Consider the following 19713-nt stretch of genomic DNA (forward strand, 5'->3'; position numbering starts at 1 on the left):
AGTGCGGGAGAAGGGTACCTGTAGTTTCTCTGGGTGGCCCCGGACAGTTCTATTTGTCCGCCGAGTACCTCAGTTCCCGTCGGGGTGCCATCTCAACCAAACCACCCATGATCTTGTACATCATGGTGGCCTTGGCTGCAGTGCGGCACAGTTTGAGGGGGTCGAGTTCCAGCCTGGTGATAAGCTCGGTTGCACTGGTGGTGGGGCGGAAGTCATGCATAATTCGCCGAGCTATCTTCATTGTACCATCTCCAGGTTGGTTGTGATATACTGTTGCAGGGGTCCCCTGAGACTGGCGCAACATATTCCAGGACAGGCCTCACAATCCCCTTGTAGCATGTTGTCTGGGTGGCGTAGTCATCCTCTCAGGTTCCTATACATGAAGGCACTGGTCTTGTCTGCCTTTGCTGTTGTGGCCTGGATGTGTGCTCCCGAGTGACTGAAGGTCTTTAGACAACTCTACATCCACCTATTTGGCTTTCTCCGCCTTCTGGGGTTCCTCATCATGCAGAAGTAGGTGGTATGGAAGGGCTTTTTTCTTCCTTGTCACTGAGAGGACATGACATTTGCTGGCATTGAATGACATTTGCCAGGTCTTCTCCCAACGCTCAAGTTCGTTCAGATCTTCTTGGATGGCGTTGGTATCTGCTTGGGACCTGATCTACCGGTATAGGATGGTGTCATCGGCAAACAGACGGACCGTGGATCTGATATTTTTGTTGATGTCATTGATGTGGATGACAAACAGAGTGGGGCCAAGGACAGATCCCTGAGGAACCCCAGAGGTCACTTGGCCGATGGTGGAGATCTGTCCTTCAACGTTCATTTGCTGGGTTCTGTTGGTGAGGAACTTTTCAATCCAGCGAAGTGTTTGTCCACGGATTCCGTAGTGACAGAATCTGAGAAGGAGGCGACGGTGAGGCACCTTGTCAAAGGCCTTCGAAAAGTCCAGCAAGATGGTATCTGTTTGTCCTCCCTCGTCAAGCGCTGCTGCCAATGTCATCCACTGTGAGGATCAATTATGATTCGCAGGATCTTCTTTAGCGAAATCCATGCTGGGCGTCGACAGTGCTCTTGTGCTTGTCAAGGTGTGTTGTGATGGCACTTCCAATAATGTGTTCCATCAGTTTGCCACAGACGGATGTCAGGGAGAAGGGATGGTAGTTTGCTGGGGAGCTCTGATCTCCTTTCTTGTATGCTGGATGCACTGTAGCATGTCGCCAGACTTCAGGTATTTTTCCAGTGGCAAGGATAGACTGAAGGAGTGGGCAAGTGCAGGGGCCAGTTCCTGAGCTACTGTAACCAGGAGGCGACAGGGAATGTTGTCTGGACCAGCTGCCTTTCGAGGGTTTAGGTTCCTCAGTAACTTCAGCACACCCTCTTCAGAGATGATGATGTTAGGCATGTCTGGGTAGGGGCTCTCACCTAGTTCCGGGATCTCTCTCAGGTCCTCCTCGGTGAAGACGGAGCAAAACTGCTCGTTTAGAATGTTGGCCTTCGCTGAGAGGTCGCTGTATGTTACGCCCGCTGTGGAGCCACTCCGGTTGCGTCGCATCTCTTACTCTCCGTACACTGCCACAAACGTCTTGTGTCGCCTTCCTATGTGATAAGGGCAGAGATGTCTGTAGAGTGTGCTGTGCGACAGGCCTTCCTTGTCTCGCGCTGCAGGTGTTTAAATCTCTGCCTGTCACAGTCTTTTTGGGTGGTCTTCGCCTTCTTCCATGCTCGATCTTGTCTTCTGGATAGTCTCTTGACAGTATTATTGAACCAGGGTTGGTGCACTTTGGTGGAGCAAGTCTTCTTTGGGACGTAGTCGTTTAGGGTCTTGGTGAGGGCAGAATGGATTTTGTCCCACATTTCCTGGACTGTAGTTTCCCCTGGGCCAGTGCAGCGCAGCTGCTCAGTGAGGGCGGTGATATCCTGCTTCATTTTCTGCTTGTCTGCCTTGGTCCAGACGTGGTATCAGTATCAGTATCAGTAGCTCAAGGAGGCGTCACTGCGTTCGGACAAATCCATATACGCTACACCACATCTGCCAAGCAGATGCCTGACCAGCAGCGTAACCCAACACGCTTAGTCAGGCCTTGAGAAAACAACAACAACAAACCAAAACAAATAAATAAATAAATAAATAAACGTGGACAGTACGAGGAACAGGCTTTGTCCTGGTTGGTTGGTTAGTTGGTTGGTTGGTTGGTTGGATAGTGCTGTCACAGAGAAGGATGTCATGGTCACTGAGTCCTGGTAAGGTGGTGCATCGTGACACATGGCTAAGTCTGTTAGTGATGAACAGATCAAGATGTTTTTACCTCTGGTCGGGTTGTAGTTTATTTGCAGTAGGCCAGCGTCCTGAAGCTTGCTAATATATGCTTGGTTCATGGTATTGGGGTATATGGTAGCTTATAATGTTACTGGTCTTCCATCCATTCAATGTCCGGCAGGTTAAAGCCCCCTCCGAACCAGATGAGGGTCTTCTTCGTGGACACGAGGACACCACCATAGGAATCTTGCCTGTCCCGACGATGAACATCATAATTTGGAGGGAATAGTTCACTGCTCAGGATGTCGGGCGTAGCTACGTCTCCACCCCCAGGATGATGTCCGCTTCACTGTATTCAAGTAAATCCCACAGTTCCTGCTTTTTAGGTCTGAGGCTTTTTGAAGTTGATGGTTAGGACTCTTAATGTTTGTTTTCTTCTGACTGGTTGGAGTCGATGGAGGATAGGGTCAGAGATGGCAGAGATACTGCTAAAGGAACTTGTTGTGCTAATGCGGTTTCATGTCAGCTGGAATGTTGACTTTGGCGAGGAAGCACACACGGGGTGGCCCAGAGTTTTTAACTGGCACTCGGACTGGGGAACATCAATGTCACTTTCACTCGCAGTTGACGCATGGGTAAGGTTCGAGAGGGAAGAGGTTTGTTTTTTTTCCGGGTTCAGCAAAGATAGTATCAAAAAAGAAGGCGCCTGGTGGGTAAAGGGTGGAGATTTTTTCCGATCTCTCAGGTCAACATATGTGCGAAGACCCCGCTCCATCCCGCGTCCCTCACATTCTCTTCTGATCATAGACACTAGCGCGTGGTGTTTTGTTGTTGTTGATGTTTGTCGTGTCATGGTGTGTGTGTGTGTGTGTGTGTGTGCGCGCGCGCGCGCCCGCGTGCGTGTATATATTAGCGCGTCACTGTGTGTGTGCTGGGGTGTTTAAAAGAAATGATGTGTTGTAGATTATAACTGGAAGAACATTCCAAAGTTACAGTCGCATTGTGGTACTGTGAATGAATCATTATGATGATTGATGTCGCTGCTGCGTTTAATATGTTTCTGTGTGTGTCGTGTTGACAGTATACCTGTCTCTGAGCATTTGGACGGGGATGGGCGGGTCTAATATAGGCAGACCTCATTAATTGTGCCTGAACCCCCTTCGAACGTGTGTATACGCACGCAGAAGATCAAATACGCACGTTAAAGATCCTGTAATCCATGTCAACGTTCGGTGGGTGATGGAAACACGAACATACTCAGCATGCACACACCCGGAAAACGTAGTATGATAGCCTCATGCGGGGTAAACAAACCAAACGGTCATACACGTGAAACGTAACATACATGTCTGACTGTGTATGTTTTCGTGCCTGGAATCTGATTTTATGACACAAGAAAGGAGGGATGGGCGCCCAGTGACAACCGTCAGTCGGCTCAACCCAGGTAGGCATGCAGCCTGTTCTGCAAATGACCCCCGTGTTTGTAAATCACTTCTTCTTCGTTCGTGGCCTGCAACTCCCACGTTCACTGGTATGTACACGAGTAGGCTTTTACGTAAATGACCGTTTTTACCCCGCCATGTAGGCAGCCATACTCTGTTTTCGGGGGTGTTCATGCTGTGTATATTCTTGTTTTCATAACCCACTGAACGCTGACATGGATTACTGGATCTTTAACGTGAGTATTTGATCTGCTTGCGTATACACATGAAGGGGGTTCAGGCACTAGCAGGTCTGCACACATGCTGACCCTGGGGGATCGGAAAAATCTCCAGCCTTTACCCACCAGGCGCTGTTACCAAGATTTGAACCTGGGACCCTCGGATTGAAAGTCCAATGCTTTAACCACTCAGATATTGCGCCCGTCGAAAAACACTTAAATGAGAGCTTGGTCTCCAGCCAAGGATAGGCACTATGTAAGTATCCATATCATAATCGTCTTGACCCAATTAATTTATTAACTAATTTAATTCATTTTAGAGGTGGCTTTTTCTTTCTTTCAGTATTGGGTTGGATCTCAAGGCCAGACAAGTGTGTTAGAGCTATGCAGAGGTCAGGCACTGCTAATCTGCCTCCCCACCTCCACCTCCAGATGTGATGTTGAGGCATCAAAGCATGTACTGTACTACAAACCATGTCACTTCTGTTCAGCCTAAAGCAGTGCACACCTCTTCAAAAGTAAGCACATTATATTTACGGCACTGCAAACCATGTCACTGACCACTGTACACCAAGGCTAAGAAATCATGGGGTAAAAAGTAAAACCTCACTTCTCTACAGTTTGATATTTTGACCATCAGCATTTCACCACAAATGGTAACCACAAAACACACACACAGTTATTTTGAAAACATTTATTTTTTATATCAATACTTGCTACTGTAACAGTACAATGCTTTACAAAGAATGAAATTTGCGTCTGGAAACGTTTTCTCAAAAGAACAAACTAACATCTAAATTTCAAAACATGAACATGATTGTATAAATGTAAAAATTGTGAATTTCATTTGAAAAAGTCTTAATTTTCTGACCGCCATTGAATATATAATTATGCCTATGTCATGGGCTAAATTGTTGTACTTAACTGCAGTACTTTCAAAGATTGAAAACTATGGGCTCATGACTTATACTATTTGTCTTAAAAACTTGTGTCCAGACACACATGGTCAAAAAATGTAAATGACAAAAAAAAAAAAAAAAAGAAAGAAAGAAAAAAACCTAAAAAAAAAACAAAAAAAAAAAAAACCCCGACAAAAGAAAAAAAAAGAAAGAACAAAAAAACACCGAAAGAAAAACAACAACAAAAAAACTAAAGGGAAAAAAATAATGTCCACATCATCAGTGCAGTTGGACTTGAAAATAAATCAAGAGTTACAAAAGGAGTCTATGTAATAACCCTGTGTTTCACTTATCCATGTGTCTGTATATGTGCATATATGTGTGTGTGTGTGTGTGTATGCAGCAATGTATGCACCTATGTAAGTATATATATATACATGCACAAACATAGGTATGTCTGATTTGTGCTGAGGAGAGGGGTACATATGTGTATTTGTGAGGGGGGTAGGAGGGGAGGGAATGAGAGAGGTACATGCGTGATTTTGTGAATATGTGTGTGTGTGTGTGAAAGTTATCCCATAAGTATAAATCTGCAGAGCACAGAGCCAAAAACATCTGTTCATATCATATGGCAATCCCCCTCACCTCCAAAAAATCATCTGCTGATGAGTGTCAGTTCATATAAAAAATTCTTGTGAATAATGAATGATCTCTTACCAAACATCAGTTCCGACTTCTGAATGGAGAAATGAAACGCAAAAATTTGTAGTTTTTTTCTCTCATGGGCACCTTTTGGTTTTTGTGGAGAAGTTTTATAGTGCAAAGCTAGGTTGAGACAAATTTTGATTTTACTGTTAGAAACTTTGACATTGTACGAAAGTTTGGTCACCGCTATTTGACTTACGCAGAAGACGATGACATGATCAAAATTTTTGGAGTGTGGAGTGGGAGAGAATGTCTGATTCACTGTTCATAATTTTGTCAAAGACCTGGACTGCTCGAGTGAATGTGTATGTAACAACTAAAAATGGAACACAGGTAAGTTTATTTTAATTAATTAATGGTACTTTACTCCCAACATGATCAACTGTATTGATGAGCAAAGAATATGAACATGTCAAGATCATAACAAAACCACATGGCTTCAAAGACCAACATTTGCTTGGTGTCAAAAGAGTCCAGGTATGGTTGTTGTTTTTTTTTTAAAGTGCTGAGTGTATGACAGCAAGGACTCCTGCTTACAAAATAATCTGGGTGCTGTGGTTGAGCAGCTGAGTAACCTTTTTTCAATTGAGGGGAGTCTGTTATCCTTAAAATAACCAAGTAGGAATTACACTTAAGCCTCTCCTGGTATTTCTTATTCTCAACCACCTACAGTGTCTTCATAAGAGCAAAAGTATTGTAATGTATTACTCTTTTTATCACAACAGATTTCTCTGTGTGAAATTCAGGCTGCTCGCAACAGGGAGAGTGAGTCCCAACACTGAAAGCGCCACCCTTTTTTGTTTTTCTTTCCTGCCTATAATTTCATTTATTTTCCCATCAAAGTTAATTTTGTCTTCAGAATTTTGCCAGGGACAACCCTGTTGATGCCGTGGGTCATTTTACGTGTGCTAAGTGCATGGTGCACATGGGATCTCGGTTTATTGTCTCATCCCAATGACTAGTGTCCAGACCACCACTCAAGGTCTAGTGAAGAGGGAGAAAATACTGGCGACTGTGGGATTCAAACTAGTGTGCTCAGATTCTCTCGCTTCCAAGGCAGACGCATTACCACTAGGTCAACACTCCAGTAAAACAGCTCGCTGAATCTATTTTCGTTCTTTCATCATTTCCACATTCCTATGCACTCTGTCAACAACTGAACAGAAAAAAAGAACACAAAACAAAACAAAAAACTGTTGTGAAATGTAAAGGGAAAAAATCTGAATAATATGTTACGATTACAAAAAAAAAGCAAAAAAAAAAAAAAAAAGCAAAAAAAAAGCACTTACAGAAATGACTGACGCAAAGTACTGACACATTTCACAGTGTTCCAATATAGAATGGGAACAAATGGCAGAGGGTGAACATTGGTAATATATTATTTTTGCAGTATATCAAAGTCTGATGGAAGAGCTGTTTCACAAACTGTTAAATGACCACAAAATAATCACTCAATATAATCTGTCAAAAAATGAAAGGGGAAGACAGATTAATTTGGCCATGTGGTTTTAACAGAGACATTTCAAGCCTATAGCAAGTGAAGAAAATGGCTAACATCAAAAATACTTGAAACAACAAGAACAATTAACTATTGTAATCCAGAAAGGCACAAGAATTTACACATCCAAACCACAATAAAATATCATTTAACAAAATGACAAAGACTGACTGAGAATTTTGCAACAGAAAAAAAAGGTTAAATAAAAGGTCCAGGAATGCCAGAACAAAACTTGATGACTGTCACAGAATAATCCATCATAGGTATGTATGTGCATCTCACCATCACATTAAACCAACAAAGCACAAGTGCACAAAAGTATTTGTGTACATTAATTGTTTCAAACATAGAATACAATATTTACAATGAACACATATCAACAGAATCAATGATGCTTGCACGCTTTCATGCCTTTCCCTTCACAGAAAATCTTACTCACAAGTTCCAGCATCGATCACAGATACCAACAATCAAAGAGGCCAACAACAAATCAATTTTATTAAGATAACCTATCTGCATTAAAAAAAAAAAATCATTATAAAGAAAGAGTGAGAGATAAGGTTGGTTCTCAAATCCTTGTCAGTATTATGGCTTTATCAAAGTTTATGTCTCGCTGCATCTAATCTATAAAGCTTTTCAAGTGCAACGTTTTCAAGTGTCATGACTCAACAATAAAGAGTGATAACTCTCTCCATTTACAAGGCACACAACTTCAAGCCAATGCTGCTCATTACATCTGCTGTTCAAATACGTTCTGCAAATGCTCTCCGGATGCATCAAAACCAGCTTATGTTTATTTATTAGGAGACTACATGTGATGATACCCATGGAAGAAATAATCAGCTTATCACTATGATATTGCTTTTCATGTCATTCCTCAAATGCAGGGGTGGGACAGCTGGTTTTACCAGTGCCATGCCCAAATCCACCTGGTTAGCTGTTGTTCAGCCTGTGCACACCAGCTGTGTACCAGTCATGCAGTCTTCGTTAATCATTCATCTTAAAAGGGCAATATCTATGGTGCTGAACACCCCTAGTTGTGCATGTGTTCAAAACTTGCTTCTCCCACCTTGTAAATGAAGACATTAGAACATCTTCTATTGAGAACGATGTCTACTTGTTTGTATCAAGAGCCTTTCATGTGAATGGTCGTCATTTTGCTCTGTGTGGGAACATAACTGAGTTGACCTGATCTCTTTTTACTTCCTCCACATACTTCCCCAAGGAGAGTTCAGCTTTGTTATTCATTAATTAATAATTCATTACTGCAAAAACTGCTGTGATCATCATTCCAAATAGCACACATTTAATAAAAACAACGATAACAAAAATCTGGATTATAGGGAGCTGTACAAAGAACATGTGCAAATAATTATTTGTAGAGCAGAATGGAAATAACTTTCACATTCTAAGACGCAAACAAAGGTATGAAATAAAATAAAGAAAGTGAACTCACCATCTTTGCAGAAATAAAATCAAACAGCATTGAAACAAAACAAATGAAGACACACACACTTTTTGAAACAAAGGACACAAATTTCTGCAAAGCACAAGTGAAAAAGTACATTAACGAAAGTGCTTATATAACACAATGTGTCTGCAACACTTTGCACAAACATGGAGACTACACAAAAACTCTGGCGCATACAGAAAAGTGGATATTCAGAACAATAAATCATTAATCAACAACAAAACAAACATCACCAACAACCATCTAATAGTAATAGTAATGCTTTTCATATACTTTTCCCTTGTTGCATAAATGTGATTTTGACGACACATCATTTCATTCACACACTCTGAAAACTGAAGAGTCGCAATGGAACAATTTAGCAGAAAAATGTTTTTTTCCCTATCAAGATGAAAGATGACTTTCCCACTGTCCCAAACGCCTGTCCCTCCCTCTCTGCCTGACCAAACAACATGGTGTCCCTCATTCTGATGAAGGTTAACCAACATGCCACTGCACCTGCAAAAACTGTGTTCGGGAACAAACACATGATCCACTTTTTAAGCTAACAGACTAACACTTTATAACCAAATCCAAAGCAAACTCTCTACTAAATGAGAGCGTGGATACTTTTGATTTCTGGTTATCTGAAATCTATTCAGGAGAATATAGCCAGAAAACTTTATGCAACAGTCAGAAAACCTACTTGATGAATTTTGTTTAAGTCATACAATGCCTCCTTGTGGACAGCTGGTCCATCAAAATCGTCCCAGTCACAAATTCAACCTCACACTCACTCAGACACAGGTGCTGTGTACCAACTCTCTGCTGGAGGAAGGTCGGTCACGCACCCTGTGCATCAAAACAAACATAACTGGCCAATTACTGTTGTTTTATTCACTTCCCCATCTTTTTTTCATAAAGAGTAAAGACAAAAAGGTGAAAAGTATACACTAGTAAGAATAGAGAAATGTGTAACCCAGACACAACAGCTGGTCCTGCAGGTCTGCATTTTACTGACGTCAAATTCTTTCTCCAGGGAAAATTTCGGCATTTAGAAAAAGGCAGCTTCCTTGCACACAACCTGAAGAAACCAACTGTCTCTCTTTCTCCCACACCCTCTCTCTCTCTCTCACACACACACAGAGCGGCAAAGTGGTTCTGGAGTGAAGTGTCCTGTGATTGTGGCCTACAACCAGTGTCGCTGAGTGTCCACAGCTCTAACACACAGCCGGCGTCGTCCTGGTCTCCAAGTTGTGCTGCAGCTCAGAATGAACCGCTGCTGCTGCACTCTTGTGTTGCACCAGAGAGGGCACTGCACACACATCAATTGTACCACCAATGAACAATGCTACCGTCTGTCTCTTTTCTTTGCTCTGCATAATTCTAACACACTTGTTTCATCCACATTCATTAATTACTATTGCCATAAATTAACAATGAAAGTGTACACATAATCATTTGTCAATTTAGTATGAAACCATACATGAATGATACCAGTCTCTGTGACGATTTGTCTGACCCATCAACAGTATGAAAACAACAACCAAGGCTGCCATAGCTGTGAAAAAACATTCACCTTCATGATTCAGCAATATTACTGGCATGAGTAGAAGATTATTACGCTCTTTCAGACCACGGCAACAGTCAAGGATAATACTTCATGGAAACTCTCATGGGAAAAACTCTTCGTCTCTTAACTGTTTAAGTAAGATACATATGTAAAATTAACAACCTTGCTGGGATATACCAAGTAACAAAAAAATTACTGTTTTCAAAGAAGTCAGAGTATATTATGTCAGTTCTTTGATTGGTTGTTGCTTTTTTCCTCATGTTTTCCCCTTCAATAAAACTCCTCTTCCATGGCATAAAAGCAAAGTTTCAGTACCAATAATCTTCTTATCTGATGGGATGCTTCATCAAACAAAGCTGGAAGAATTTTGAGATGTACAGATAAATATACACAAACAAATGTTGACATATTAAACAAGCAATGGTCACTTTTAAACCACAAGTCACTTTTTAAACCACAATACACAAGAGTAAGGCACACAGCTTCCAGCCATCACTGCTAAAGGCCACCCATCAGCTTTCACACTGGCAAGCAAGGGTCCAGACTCGAACTACTTTTTAGAAGGTATGTGTGCATTTGTCCTTCTGTTCCCTTCTTTTTGAGACAAAACAAAGATACTGATGGAGGCAGCACTCAATGTTCTTCCTTTTTTCTTTTCTTTTTATATACATACATATTAAAAAAAAAAATTAATAAATTAAGTTTTCAACATTAAAAAACAAAACAAAAAACAACTGTCTTCTCGTTTTCCATAAACATTTTTGGTGTTTTGTTTTGATCCACTTACTGTTTGTTAATATCTTATCAATACAAGAACATTACAGTTTCTCTCTCAACAAATTTAAAGAGAGAGAGAGAGAGAGAGAGAGAGAGAGAGAGAGAACAAAAAACCCAACAAAAACAAAAAAAAACAAAAAACAAGAAAGGCGAAGGTGTGGTGACTGACCGTATCCCATTCCCTGCAGGAAGAGACGGAAGGCTTCACACACTTTGCCAGGCTGCTCTTCCAGAGGCATGCCCCCACAGTCTGCCACCTGCACAACACCACCACCACCACTCATTGTCCAGCCATTCACATGTGTGTGTGTGTGTGTGTGAGCATGTCTGTGTGTGCGCGTGTGTGTAGTGTGTTGTGCGTGCATGTGCATGAGTGTGCACGCATGTTGGGGGCGAAATTTTCACTGTACAGGACACCAGTAAATACTGTGATCTGTCATCCGAATGCTGAGACCTGGAATTTCACTGAGAGAAGTGGACAACCCAGACCTCAAGGCTGTGAACCGTACTGATGTATCACCCTGAGAAATGTGTACACTAATGTGGACTTTGCATTTTCAGATCTAATGTTCAAGTTTGTTGTTGATTACAGATATTGATTATATGCGATCTGATTTCTCCATATCACCATCATGTGTACAATACTGGAGATTGTATATCTTCCAGGATCAGTCTAACAGTTAAGTTTATTTCTGCTGACAGTTTACAGTTAAATACATTCTCTATTTTCTCCTATTGTCACAGTCAGCTACCCATGGCTTACAGTAGTCCAAACCTACACACAAGTCTGGGATGTAGTCTGGGTTACAGTGTGACTCTATGAGAAGCTGTGGACTATTAATCCTCACCACCACACAATCAGATTAAAGTTATCCAGGAAGCACAGCTAGTATCCATACCTAAATAACATGAAACCTTGGAGAAGGAAATCAGACTTTGCAGTTTGTACTCAACATTAAAAAAAATGCAACCTGGTCACTGAACAACACAGCCTGAATACATCCAGTCAACAGGAAAACAGACAGACTTGCAGGCAGCAGAAAAAACCCAAAGAAGGGTGGCGCTGCACTGTAGCACTGCACTCTCCATGGGAAGAGCAGCCTGAATTCACACAGAGAAATCTGTTGTGACAGAAAGTAATAGAATGCAATACAACCCCCCCCCCTCCCCGCCCGCCCCCCAAGCCCCCTCCCCCCAAAAAACTGCATGCTGGAAGAAAAAAAAAGGGGGTGTGGGGGTCACTCTCAGTGCAGCGATGACCTCTCCCTGTGGAGAGCAGCCTGAACTTCACACAGAGAAATCTGCTGTGACAAAGAGTAATACAATACAATACAATCTGATACAATAGAAAGCAGTTTTCTACAAATTTTATTCATAAGTCACACTGGTCATTTACAAGAGACATGTCTTCAAGACATGAATTCAGGCAGTCAGGATCTGTTTAAGTGCCAGTAAAAAAAAAAAAAACCCACCAAAAAACCCATGTGGCTTGGAGGGTCAGTGACAGGGCTGACCTACCTTCATGAAATCCGTCTCCTCAGGCAGCATGCGTCCGTTCATCTCCACAGCCTGGTCGATGTGTGGAGAGTCGTCCCCCACCAGCATCAGAGTGCGACACCTGCCAACATCCACCACACCTGGGTCACCATCCTGGCAGTTAACAGGGCTGGGTGACGTGAACGATCCTGGCAACGCTAAGTTTGCTTAGCGTTAAGAATGTTCCCCAGACCATGGAATTACTGTGTGAGTTAGGACTGCTCTTAACGCAAAGCAAACCTGGCTTTGTTGGTTTTAACTCACTCCGGACGATGGAACGTTATAGCGTTCCTCACGTAAGGCGCGGTTCCCGAAGATGGAATGCTACAGTGGTTTTGACAATTAAAAATTTTCCCAAGTTTCCTCATGGGGTAGCATAACAATCGCAGCTACACTGGGCATTGTGAACCTGTCAAGGGTCGAGTGGAAAGTTTCTTTGTTAGATTCCATAACACACTTGCCTGCGACCGTGACTTCGGCACCCCACATGACAAGCTAATCTGCATAAGTATCGAAAATGGCATTGCAGGCGATACAGGTGGAAAATTTTGGAGCAAACTAGATCATGACAGCGGCTTTTTACTGCTGCCACAGTGATTGAAATGCTTCAAACTGAAAGTTTCGACATCAACAAGGATGATGAAGACGTTGAATAGAGTAGCTGCAGTGAAGAAAGCTACCAGCAAGAAGGTACAGACAGTGACTTAGCTTCTGAAGGCAGTGAAGAGGGAGGGGGGTGGGTGTACACACGACCTGAGGAGAGGGGTCAGTGGGTCAAGTACAGTGAGTTTCATTCAGTTACTTTGTGTTTTGTATTTTTTGCGATTTTTTTTCCTTCCCCTAACAAATGGGTCGTCTGTAGGGAAAAGCAAGGGAGAAAATAATTCGTCCCGAGTGAGTTAACAACTTGAACTTTCTGAGCATGGAAACTCACCAAGTCTCTGACCATCCACAGGGCACAACACACCAGCATACACACAAACACAATGCACCAGCATACACACAAACACAACGCATCAGCATACACACTAAAACAACATACCAGCATACACACAAAAACACATACATACACACAAAAACAAAGGGACATCCCAAACATGCACAAATATAGACACAGAAAGGTTTAACAACTCACTCACACATAGAGTAAATGTTTTAACTGCCATCTATTAAAGAAGAAAAAAGTTCTGCATGTGTATCTGGTCATCTGACAAAATGGATTTGTTTGCAGATTTTTTTCCCATGGAGAATGTTTTTTTGAAGCCTTGGGTTGTTTTTTTTTTTTGTGTGTGTGTGCAATAGCTGCGAACTACACCTTATGACATAGAACCTAAGTTTATTATCTCTTTCTCAACACTGGGACTTTGATCTACACTCAAGTCTAGTGGAGAGGGAAGGGAAAATCTTGTCCCTCAGATGACAGAGCCTGAAAAAAAAAAGTTTCAAAGGCAATATGCTGTTCACAAGGCCCACTGTACACTGCTTATATTTCAACAACTGATCATTTCACTCTGTGCACACCAAAATAATGCCAACTTTTCAATGAAAACAAGGAAAATCTAAGACAAGTACACACACACACACACACACACACACAGAGCACTAACAAACACATGTGCTGACTTTTTATTTTGATTCTGTTTAAGAAAATTCTTGATTAAAATCTTTAAAAAAAAAACCCAAACAAAACCCACCTCTCAAGAATGGCAGTCTACACTGACATTTTCAGAGAGAGATCCCAAAGGGCACTGACCTGACTGTGCGTGCCGACACCTTTCTCATGGGGTCCATCTCTCTCACAATACCCAGGTCTGTGCGCCTGAAAACAGGGAACCCACACTTCAAGGAAACAGCAACCTCACAAAAACTGTCACCACCCCTGCATATCACCAGCTTCTACCTACAGACCAGATGCTGCAACATACTACTGACTTCAGCAAGTTTCCTGGAAGCTAGGATGTGGTATTAGCTTCTCACAAGGTGCTGCATGATCAGGGCTGAATATGAATATATATATCTCAATGAACAGGACTCCATCAGGGAAAAAGAAAATCTAGTATGCATTATGCATTTACTTGGCCAAGACTGATTACACATGGACATAGTCATACCATAACTAATATATTACAAACTGAATCAAGAACATATATATATAACATCACACAACACAATGCAACATCTTAATTTGAACAGAAGGGAAAATAAACCTGTTAGGCTTTATACATTTATTGCCCAAGGGACTATCTATAAATACAGACACAGCATAACCATTTCTAAACTGGGACTATCTATAAATACAGACACAGCATAACCATTTCTAAACTGGGACTATCTATAAATACAGACACAGCATAACCATTTCTAAACTGGGACTATCTATAAATACAGACACAGCATAACCATTTCTAAACTAACTTGAAGTTAGAACACACATATACACTGCACAGCCAAATAAACTGACAAACAAGGATGAAATAATAATGCATGACAGTCGTGTCCAACAATGACCTTCAAAATCCACCTATCTGGCTAGAATACGATCACACTGGAGAATGTCTCAAATTTACAACCCCACCCTCTCAGCCAAGAGGGTTTCAGGACTGTCGTCACTGGGATGGTTCCAAAAGACCAAATAGCCCCACCCAAAGGCTGCAGCACTGACAGTGAGTGCAGTCTTGCCTCCTAGTTTGAGAGTCATAGTCAGTCACAAAATACTAATAATACTGCAGACAGATACATGGAGGTAGACACAACTCTCTCCCTTACTTGAGGTAGGACTGAATGAGGACAACCATAGACACATGACAGACACAACACTCCCTTACTTGAGGTAGGACTGAATGAGGACAACCATAGACACATGACAGACACAACTCTCTCCCTTACTTGAGGTAGGACTGAATGAGAACAACCATAGACACATGACAGACACAACACTCCCTTACTTGAGGTAGGACTGAATGAGGACAACCATAGACACATGATGGACAACTCTCCCTTACTTGAGGTAGGACTGAATGAGGACAACCATAGACACATGACGGGCAACTCTCCCTTACTTGAAGTAGGACTGAATGAGGACAGGCATAGACACAACACTCCCTTACTTGAGGTAGGACTGAATGAGGAGACATACAGACACAACAGTCCCTTACTGGAGGTAGGACTGAATGAGGAGACATACAGACATAACAGTCCCTTACTGGAGGTAGGACTGAATGAGGACAGCCATAGACACATGACAGACACAACACTTCCTTGCTTGAGGTATTTGTATTTGTATTTCTTTTTATCACAACAGATTCCTCTGTGTGAAATTCGGGCTGCTCTCCCCAGGGAGAGCGCATCGCTACACTACAGTGCCACCCATTTTTTTGTTTTTGTTTTTTTCTTGTGTGCAGTTTTATTTGTTTTTTCTATCGAAGTGGATTTTTCTGCAGAATTTTGTCAGGGACAACCATTTTGTTGCCGTGGGTTCTTTTATGTGCGCTAAGTGCATGCTGCACATGGGACCTCGGTTTATGGTCTCATCTGAATGACTAGCATCCAGACCACCACTCAAAGTCTAGTGGAGGGGGAGAAAATATCGGCGGCTGAGCCAGCTTGCTCAGATTTTCTCGCTTCCTAGGCAGACGCGTTACCTCTAGGCCATTACTCCACAGGAATGAATGAGGACAGCCATAGACACATGACAGACACAACACTTCCTTACTTGAGGTAGGACTGAATGAGGAGACACACACACAACTCTCCTTTACTGGAGGTGGGACTGAATGAGGAGACACACACACAACACTCCCTTACTGGAGGTAGGACTGAATGAGGAGACACAGACACAACACTCCCTTACTGGAGGTAGGACTGAATGAGGAGACACACACACAACACTCCCTTACTGGAGGTAGGACTGAATGAGGAGACACACACACAACACTTCCTTACTTGAGGTAGGACTGAATGAGGAGACACACACACAACTCTCCTTTACTGGAGGTGGGACTGAATGAAGAAAGGCATAGACACAACACTCCCTTACTGGAGGTAGGACTGAATGAAGAAAGGCATAGACACAACACTCCCTTACTGGAGGTAGGACTGAATGAGGAGACACAGACACAACACTCCCTTACTTGAGGTAGGACTGAATGAGGAGACATACAGACACAACACTCCTTTACTGGAGGTGGGAGTGAATTAAAACAGGCATAGACACAACACTCCCTTACTGGAGGTAGGACTGAATGAGGAGACACACACACAACTCTCCCTTACTGGAGGTAGGACTGAATGAGGAGACACACACACAACTCTCCCTTACTGGAGGTAGGACTGAATGAGGAGACACAGACACAACTCTCCCTTATTGGAGGTGGGACTGAATGAGGAGACACAGACACAACACTCCCTTACTGGAGGTGGGATTGAATGAGGAGACACACACACAACTCTCCCTTACTGGAGGTAGGACTGAATGAGGAGACGCAGACACAACACTCCCTTACTGGAGGTGGGACTGAATGAGGAGACACACACACAACTCTCCCTTACTGGAGGTAGGACTGAATGAGGAGACGCAGACACAACACTCCCTTACTGGAGGTAGGACTGAATGAGGAGACACACACACAACTCTCCCTTACTGGAGGTAGGACTGAATGAGAAGACACACAGACACAACACCCCCTTACTGGAGGTGGGACTGAATGAAGAAAGGCATAGACACAACACTCCCTTACTGGAGGTGGGACTGAATGAAGACATAGACACAACACTCCCTTACTGGAGGTAGGACTGAATGAAGAAAGGCATAGACACAACACTCCCTTACTGGAGGTGGGACTGAATGAGGAGACACAGACACAACACTTCCTTACTTGAGGTAGGACTGAATGAGGAGACACACACACAACTCTCCTTTACTGGAGGTGGGACTGAATGAAGAAAGGCATAGACACAACACTCCCTTACTGGAGGTGGGACTGAATTAAGACAGGCATAGACACAACACTCCCTTACTTTTCAGGTAGGACTGAATTAAGACAGGCATAGACACAACACTCCCTTACTTTTCAGGTAGGACTGAATTAAGACAGGCATAGACACAACACTCCCTTACTGGAGGTGGGACTGAATTAAGACAGGCATAGACACAACACTCTCTTACTGGAGGTAGGACTGAATGAGGAGACACACACACAACTCTCCTTTACTTGAAGCAGGACTGAATGAGGAGACACACAGACACAACAGTCCCTTACTTGAGGTAGGACTGAATGAGGAGAGCCAGGTTCTGAGCGTTGATGGACTTGATGTACTCCTGGTACACAGTGATCAGGTCGTGGTTCTGCCAGCGGGTTTTCTGCAGCACACAATGCACACACCGCTCACCCTGTCAGTCTGCAGGTAACCCCCCCCCCCCCCCCGGGCCCCTCAAGGGCCCCTAACCCTTCTCATGACTCATACCTCACAATGGTCAACCAGCCTGGCAATGTGCAACATTCGTTCCATTTATTACTGTCTTTTGTATAGGCTCATCTTTACTTATCACTACACATTTGTGAATCATTCTAACATGATTTATCTGTTCTCGTTAGTCAAATTGCACATGCATATTCTTGACTTCTCTTGCTGAGACATTAAAGATATTCTGATCCTGATACATTTGCCTGCACACACACACACACACACACACACACACACACACACACACACACACACACACACAAAAAAAAAAAAAAAACCTTTCAAAAGGAAACAGAAAAGAAAAGGCAGATCCTAATGACTACCTTTTTTTTCATCCCTCCAATCAAAAAAAAAAAAAAAAAAAGTACAGAAGCCCCTGTGGTGATCAACTACAGTGCAATGCACACTGAGAAAGGCAGCCACCACTAACCAGAGAGTTCCAGTTCAAGCTGTGTCTATGTACAAGCAAATGGACATCACAAACTGGATACCCCTTTTGATCAAACAACCGTCACCGAAAATACCACTTCCTATAAAACAGAAACCTTATTTTTGACAACTTTCTTGGAACACTTTCTCTAAACTGCTGGGTGGGGTTGCACTAGGCGATCTCTGCAATGCTAACTTTGCTTTGAGTTAAGAATGTTCCTAAGTATATTGAATTTACCATGGAGTTAGGAACATTCCTAACGATAAGCAAACTTAGCGCTGCTACGTTTGCTCATGCGACCCACCCCAGATCGGCTTTCTTTTATACAATGAATTCTTTTCTTCTTTTTTTCTGAAATGCCACACGTGGTCACATGGCTCACACAACACAATGCAGTCTGTCATCCCAGAAAACAGCGCACGCATGCAGTGGATGAGTTTCAGTTTCTCAAGGAGGCGTCACTGTATTCGGACAAATCCACATTCGCTGCACCACATCTGCCCGGAAGATGCCTCGCTAGCATCACGACCCAACATGCTAGTCAGGCCTTGACGCATGAGATATTTATGAACCTATCAGAATGGATTTCTCCTCCAGAATTGTGCAAAAGGACAATACTTATGTTGCCATGGTTTTATGTTTATTTTTATCAGTTTATCATTTACTGTCTCATCCGAAAGACTAGACTCGGTTTGATTTTCCAGCCAAACCTGGGAGAAAAGGTGAGAATGGGATTCAAACTAAGACCCTCACATACACTACTGGCAGATAAGTGTCAAAATTATTTTGCCATAAATTGGTTCCCATGCCAAAGACATGTGGAGACACCAACTTATGTAGCCATGGTTTTATATACATTTTTTTTTATCAGTTTATCATTTACTGTCTCATCCAAAAGACTAGACTCAGTTTGATTTTCCAGCCAAACCTGGGAGAATGGGTGAGAATGGGATTCAAACTAAGACCCTCACAGACACTACTGGCAGAAAAGTATCAAAACTATTCTGCCATAAACTGGTTCCCATGCCAAAGACATGTGGAGACCCCAAACTGTCTTCACACAGTTTAACAGTTCAGTCACAACTCCTACCTTTCCAAACCAGTGCCACAGCAGGTATTCCTCCGTGAAGTTGGTCATCTGACCGCTGAACAGGTACCACGAGTTCATCTGCCCAACAAACAGGTATCATCTATTCAGTACAAAAGTACCCAATGGGGTTTCTGAGCATTTTGGTGAAGCTAGAACTCAGGATGAAAGCTAAGGATAATTCTAAACTAGCATTCCTCTCTTGATCTCCTATAAACTGTATCCATCACATCAGCAGCTTACCAGTTTCTTCCCCAAACATCTTATCACAACGTACACACACACACACACACATACACACCTTCTCTCATGTGCATGTTCATACATACACAGACCTCGGGAAGAATGGAGGCAAGCAAATACTCCTGTAAAAAG

At 42.6% G+C, this 19713-nt stretch overlaps 2 protein-coding genes across 6 annotated transcripts in view; both read right to left on the reverse strand.

Annotated features, from left to right (window-relative positions):
- Positions 1–661: 661 nt before the first annotated feature.
- Positions 662–1003, reverse strand: LOC143300809 (uncharacterized). The gene has a single exon (XM_076614738.1). The coding sequence runs from the start codon at positions 1001–1003 to the stop codon at positions 662–664; it is 342 nt and encodes a 113-aa protein (XP_076470853.1).
- Positions 1004–6007: 5004 nt separating this feature from the next.
- LOC143300573 (protein NDRG3-like) overlaps positions 6008–19713 on the reverse strand; it is a 35252-nt gene continuing 21546 nt past the window's right edge. For all 5 annotated transcript variants that reach the window (XM_076614342.1, XM_076614339.1, XM_076614340.1 and 2 more), the window contains 6 exons: positions 19342–19419; positions 17617–17717; positions 14112–14177; positions 12341–12440; positions 10992–11079; positions 6008–9787 (listed from right to left, as the gene is read on the reverse strand). In XM_076614342.1, the coding sequence (XP_076470457.1) occupies positions 9693–9787; positions 10992–11079; positions 12341–12440; positions 14112–14177; positions 17617–17717; positions 19342–19419 (528 nt within the window). In that variant the 3' untranslated portion in view covers positions 6008–9692. The remainder of the gene's footprint in view (positions 9788–10991; positions 11080–12340; positions 12441–14111; positions 14178–17616; positions 17718–19341; positions 19420–19713) is intronic.

Source organism: Babylonia areolata, chromosome 26 (genome assembly GCF_041734735.1).
Source record: "Babylonia areolata isolate BAREFJ2019XMU chromosome 26, ASM4173473v1, whole genome shotgun sequence".
NCBI classification, from domain to species: Eukaryota; Metazoa; Mollusca; class Gastropoda; order Neogastropoda; family Buccinidae; genus Babylonia; species Babylonia areolata.

Bases quoted from the DNA above. Each gene is read 5' to 3' on its own strand.
- LOC143300809 (XM_076614738.1), bottom strand. From the start codon at position 1,003: ATGACATTGGCAGCAGCGCTTGACGAGGGAGGACAAACAGATACCATC.